This window comes from Aureococcus anophagefferens (assembly GCF_000186865.1).
Source record: "Aureococcus anophagefferens unplaced genomic scaffold AURANscaffold_47, whole genome shotgun sequence".
NCBI classification, from domain to species: Eukaryota; class Pelagophyceae; order Pelagomonadales; family Pelagomonadaceae; genus Aureococcus; species Aureococcus anophagefferens.
In genome coordinates, this window is record NW_008705602.1 from 180,371 (window position 1) to 186,999 (window position 6,629).

General features: G+C 57.4%; 1 protein-coding gene across 1 annotated transcript; it reads right to left on the bottom strand.

Moving 5' to 3' along the window:
- Nucleotides 1–529: 529 nt before the first annotated feature.
- AURANDRAFT_33566 (hypothetical protein) lies at nucleotides 530–1,360 on the bottom strand (the record flags this gene model as incomplete). The annotated part of the gene is made up of 1 exon (XM_009043268.1): nucleotides 530–1,360. One exon carries the CDS (start codon nucleotides 1,358–1,360, stop codon nucleotides 530–532), a length of 831 nt encoding a protein of 276 aa, XP_009041516.1.
- Between the last annotated feature and the right edge of the window lie 5,269 nt (nucleotides 1,361–6,629).

The following is a 6,629-nucleotide window of genomic DNA, read 5'->3' on the forward strand; positions in this document are numbered from 1 at the left end:
AGCATTGTCACGCAATAAACGCCCCTCTCCACAGGCCGCTTGGCCTGGCGTGGCAGAATAATAGTCGGGGCGGTCGTGCGCACGCTTCGGGAGATGCAAAGGCGGGCTCAGCTGCGATAGACATGATGGGGCTCTGAGCCTGGGCGTGTTTGAAGAGCGCCGCAGATTTGACTTCATCCTTCTCTACACCAGTGCCTTTAAAGTAAAGGATACTGAGCCGGCGCTGGGCTTCTGGATGGCCCTGACTCGCAGCCCTCGCATAAAGAGCCGCAGCCGCGTAGAGATTCGTGTCATAGCCCAGAAGCCCACGTTCCAGAAACTTGGCAACGTGGTACCTAGGCAGCAGAAACGAGAATGTCAACACCGCGAGGCTCACGGACGCTGCCAAGTTTCTGTGCAGGCGCAAAGCCACGATCAGCAGCTTGCTGCCAAAGACGAGCTGCGCGGAGCTTGTCAGGCTCGGCACGATGAACTAAGGATGCAGGAGCCCCCCTCGCACCGGGCTCTGGCTCGGGATACTCAATCGACTTCAGGAAGCCTCTAACATGCATGCACCTGCGGGCATTGAATTGTCGATGAGAATGACTGCGGGCAGGCCAGATAAAGCAGGCTCATTTGGACGCTGGGGTGCAGACCCAAGATTGAAGATAGCCGCATCTGAGCCAGCCTTGGCAGCCACGCGGAAACATGATGCAGCGCGCGGTTCATCGTGGAAAACGTCTCCCATGCCACGGATGAGGAGGCATCCGAGCTGGTACGCAGAATGCGATTCGCCCTTTGCAGCGGCGGTTCCTAGGAGCTTCTCTGCCTTTTCCGCATCACGCGCAATTTTAGGGTCTCCAATTAGGTAGATGTCTCCGAGTTCACATTGTGCCTCGAGGACCTTCGCCTCTCCCTCTGCACCCATAATCAGAAGCCGGACAGCAAGCTCTCCATCTTGAAGAACTCCACGCCCATCTTTATGCAGAATACCGAGGTGAGTCGCCGCTATCTGTGACAACTTGCATGCCCTGTAGAGTGCAGCCGCCTTGCCGCAGTCCACAGGAACGCCACGGCCTGCCTCGTAGAGCTCGCCCAGCATAATCATCGCCCCGACGTCGCCTCCACGCGAAGCTTGCTTTAACTTGGCAACAGCCCGGGCATCATCGCCTCCATCGAGAGCCAAGCATCCTAAACTGAATTGGGCGTCAACAAACCCAGCCTCTGCCGCCACTTCGCAGTGTGCTCGTGCGCGCGCTAACATCAAGGCCACACCAGAACCCGTTGCGTGGCACACGGCGAGACTGAGACTTGCTCGGGCGCATCTGGCTTCGTCCGCATCTCGAAGCGCACGGATCCCCGCAACTTTGTCGGCCTCCATCACCCCCCGCCCTTCCCCGAGCCAGGCACCAAGTTCCACCTTAACCAACGCCAGGCACCGGTCCTCCATGTCACCTGCTCCCGCTAGCACCCGCATATCTTCTAGGTCCTTGACATCCGTAACACGAGGTCTTCCCCGGCATCCCGGGCAGCGCTCGATCTGCCGCGCCTCCAGCAATGGACGGCATGCGCCACAAATTAGAAGCCCGCATCGATAACAAAACGTCTGCCGCCCCCTCATCGGGTCGTCGTCATCGCGCGCCTTGCAGATGCCACAAGGGTGCGCCAACAATGTTGTGTCTTGTTTTGTCGACCCGGTCTTGCACGTGGTCCGGTGTCCCGCCCTCCAATCACTCTTCTGACACAGCGCATCACAGTACCTAACCTTCTTGCAGCCGGTACACAACCGCATTTTTTTGCCCCCCCGTCCGCACCACGCACAAGCAAAAGTATCCATCGCAGGTATCACAGGGACTTCAAGTACCTGCACTATCACTGATGGTCATCGCCGTGCGAAGGCTGCGCGGCTGCGGCCCGCGACGCCCTGCGCCCCACCCCTTGGGGCTGGCCCCGAAACATGCCCGCGGATATATTTGTAGTTCCACTTGGACTTTCGTATCTCCCACTAGCCTGAAGCTAAAGGAAGCAAGGTAAACTCCTCCCACAAGGGGAGGCTGAGCTCAGTTCAATTAAGGGTGCCAGAATGAAGGCCGACGGACCGCGCTTGGATGGCGCAGCCACCTCAGCGGGGACGGAGGAGGGTAGGGTAGGGCGGGTGCTCCATTTTGCCGAAGGAGGGTGGTGGGCGGGCTCAAAAAATAAGCCGCGCCACCCCGGTCCTCGGGGAAGCGGCGAGCTGGGAGAGGACCACCACAGCCAGCAGTTTTATTTAGCTGGATGATGATAGGTGGTCTAACTCACTAACTCGTTACCGGAAACATATTGTGTTTTAATATGAGCACTGTGAATACGCTGGCAGCTAAAGACTACCAACCACAATAGGTAACCGGAAGCTGGAGTCCTCAGAATCCGCTCAATCAGGTTCGGCCGACTCTGCTTGGGGGCAGTTTGGTAGGTCAGTCCACGTAACTCTCGCAGCTGCCCCTGCGAGTATTGTTGTGCGCCTGAGGCGTATCCAGGACCATCATTCACCTACCCAGCCAACCCCGCTCTTTTCCTGGGGGTCATGGCTAGTCCCCGGGGTGGGTGGAGCCCATGTTGACGGCACACCTAACTCCAACTATATTATTTATCATTCTATATCTTGTATCATCCCTTAATATCGCGTATTAAAAAAAAGAAACCGCGCTGACAATCAATCAGTTTCCACGCGGCAACATGCCGCGGCTTCTAGATCACAAGACGGTGACCCCACAAGAAAGACTCCTAAGAATAAGGCCCTGCATGCACATTCAGGTAAAAATTTCTGTTGGCGCTGGGCTGCTAGCCGCCGTGGTCGGTGTTGGACATCTAATGAGTCTACACGACGACAACGAGCGCTTTTCATTCACTCCACATTTCCAGGTAATTTTGGCCGCGACTTCATGCCGTAGGAGTGTGGAGTTTCTAGGTTATTAATGCACCAATAGAATTCGTGTGGGAGCACGCGTCTCCCCGGTATCTGAATATGGCCGATGTTGACCTCCCGCATCGTGGCCATCCAGGGATCGTCTCCGTCGAGGTAACGCCGAATTTTCCACGGGCAGGGAGTCGGGCGGAGTACTCTCTGACCGATGGTACTAGCCCTGCTCGCTCCTGACCTTGCGGAGACACCTCCGCTCGCAGGTTCCAAGGTGTTGGAGGTCGTGGATGACCGAAACGACGTGGCGCACATATTCCGCTACAGCGTTTATCAGACTGGGTTTCTAGGAATGTTCATCTTCAAGCTCCAGGGTATATGGAAGTTTAGCAGCCTGGACTCCGCGAGAACCAAATGGACATTCCGCTTTCGGCTTGTTCCCAAAAACCGACTCGGCAACGTCGTCGTTTCATTCCGTGTCGAACCGCAAGGGCCCGACCCAAAACTTGCTATTTTAATACTTTATATGATGAGAAGATATTCAATAGACTTTTCCTGATCAGCCCTGTTCAACAGATCCGGTCTCAGAGGAGTATGGCAATGTTTCATACTTAGGTCGCTATATTAATGAAAACGTGGAAGCACCTACAAGCCGATATGATACCTCACATCAGACACCAGCTCCAGGACATGTATCACGCGCACATAACCAGCCACGGAGAACCCATCAGAGAGTGGTGTACGATCGTCGACCACATCAAGGTCGATTATCCACTTCACAACAACCACTTCTGATATCAATTCTTTGCAGAACCCTCGCCACCAATCTACCGAACCACTTCTGCTCAGGATGCGCTGGCCGCCGGCTGTAAGGAATCTAAGTCCCGCACATCAACTTGACGTTAAGGTACAGTCCGTAGTAGCAGGATAAGCACAGTGGGTGAGAGGGGAAGCTCAGTGTGCTACCTTACGGTAGCGCAGTCATTGTATAGTAACTGATTATAAAGGAGGGGAACGGGAAGGAGAGCCTAACTAGGGTAGGTACAGTACTAGCATGATGGTAGTCACTACGGTAGGGTAGTAGTAGAGTAGCGTACTGTATTATGGAGGTAATTTGCCCTCAGCCTGACTCCTGACTAGGGTATGGTAATAATTAGTTAGTAGACTCCCTACTCAAGTAGGCAGACTACTCTCTGATCGGGGCTCTCTGTCCTCAATCGCTGGAGTTAAGTGAGTAGGAAAGAAAAGGGGCAACGTCATGGAAATCCAGATATGTATCCTCCGTCGCTCGCTCTATCTACCCTAAAGCCAGACTCTAGATACAAGCCCACCAGTGGGCACTGCACTGCCAACTTCAAGCTAAGCCAGTCAGGATACCTCAGTCTAGTCTCCCGCCACAGTATCAACTTGCAGTCGCCAGTACGGCTAGGGAGCTCGCGGGAGTCGCCAGTACGGCTAGGAACCGGACGGCGACGGACGTATACCCTGCGGTGTTTGATTGAGCTTCGGTCATTTTGATTTCTCAGGCCGTCCAAAAGTGAACTTCACAGCTCGATCTCGTCACTGAATGGCCGCAATCGTGACCATCACCCTGCCGAATCCGCGAACCTTACCCGGCCATCGCGCGAGGGGGAGGGGGGCCAGGGAGGTGGGACTTGGGGAAGTCAGTCCGGTGGTGGCGGCCGCAGCGCGCAGTCGCTGCGCGCAGTGGGCCGCAGCGCTCGAATCGACCCGGGGAGCGCATCTTGACCTCGGTAGTCGTGTTCTTGGGTCAGATCTGGCCCATGGGTCCATACGGCCTGCCTGGAGCCCAGGAACCAACGTAAGCAGCCCCCCTGGCCAGCCAGGTACGCTCGATGGCGCTGTGCGCCATGCAAGTCGCGCCCAGGCGTTCGAGGCTGCCGCGCGACTGGCTCCGGTCACGACGGCGCAGCGCCGCGCTCGCTGGCATGCTAGAGTGTGGTACTTGCCGGTTGGCAGCGCGTGCCGCCGCGCCCGAGCCGCCAGAGAGGCGCTCAAAGCTCCCAGGGAACGCACGACGGTCCCGACAGCACTATGCCGACGGCCAGGAGCTTTCCTCAGGCGCTGGGCCCCCGGAAGGGGCCCAAACTGGAATGCGTCGACTATCGCGTTCACACATCCGGCACTGGCTCGAACAGGAGCTCTTCTGCCGGTGCCATAATTTCTGCGGCTGGGTCGTGTGCGCTTGGTCTACATAGGAAAGTATTTCCCACCGGCAACGTAAATGATGCCGTCGGTTTGCATAGCCTCGAGGGCAGCATTGAGATCGGGTGCGCACACAGTACCGTCGAAGAGGTCAGCGTGCATCGTACCACCGGAATTTTGCTGGAGTTTAATGAGGAGTGCGGCGACGAGGCACACCTTTGCATCGTGTGCGCTAGACTTTGAGGGCTCTGCGTCTGGTTGGTGCCGACGTGATGCTTGAGATAAAAGAGCGTGGGCGTGGGCATCTTGGGCATCAGGTGTGCGTGCCCACAGCAAAAGCGCATCAAAGTCGAGTTTCAGCCTGGTTCGCGTCGCACCAGGCGGTGTTGCATTTTCGAGGGCGCGGTGTGAGATACAGAGTGCGGCGAGGTCGTCGCAGGTGAGGCATGGCACGTGCGCTGCACCATTGACTCCGATTTTGACCTCGAGGAGGATAGCGTGCAGGACAGTAATGGCGACACCCCGTTGGAGGCTGCTTGTGAAATCATTGTTTCCGTCGCGTTCAACAGCGACACTGACGACGTGCGGCGATGCGTCAACAAGTTCAAGTATTACATAATCCGCGGCTGAGTCGTAGATAGTGGTGATAATACCAGCGTAGTCAATGCGGGCGCCGACAGCAACAACACCGAGATCGACAAGAGCGGCACCGTCGACGAGCCTCCTCGGTCGGTACGCACTCGCCGCAAGGATGCTTCGCGGTGCAGGCGATCGGTGACTTACGAGCGTGCCACGGCGCGTGAATCGGAGCACGAGGCCGGTGCCATGGCGCGGCGCGACGGCCGTGACGCGAGAGACTCGGACAAGGTCTCCCTCGTGGACATGGTTGACATGGAGCGCCTCAGCATCGCTCAGCTCGAGCTCCGCCGTCGATATCGGCTCTCCAGGGACCCGCGATCGACTGGCCAGAAATACTACGGCGCTGCGTATGGGTATCAAATGAGCAATATCCATGCGGCGCCTGCTGTCGCCATCGGGCTTTGCGTCGCCGAGCGGTGAGACGCAAACGCGGGTTACGATAGCGTCAAGTAAGGGCACGACACCGCCGCCGGGAGATATTGAGCGTAGGGGCAGTATCATCCTCGATGATGGGACAGCGCCAAGCCGCGCGGATGCGCGCGCACGGCGGACGCCGTTGGCCTCGATGCGGAGCACAGGCGTCTCGGGGCTCCGATCACCGAGAAGGATTGAAAGGGGGTCGACCGCACTTGTAGTGTTGATGAGCCGTGCACCTTCAACGGCGAGCTTCGTTCCGACGCTGATGGCGCCGGTGGTGACGCGATTGGTGAGAAGCGCATCGACTTCGCACCAAACACAATACCAGCCGTCGCTCAGCTCCAGCTGGATGCCATCGCCACCATTAAGCTTGCCACCTGCCAGCTCCGAGGCACCGACGGCGAGACGCGACACCACAAGCACAGCGAGCGACGCTTCGCTTGCGTCACGCTGGAGCACGGCCTTGAGAAACGGCTTAGACGCTCGCTCGATCTCGCACTCAAAGCGTGCTTGAGGGGATCCTCAGAGT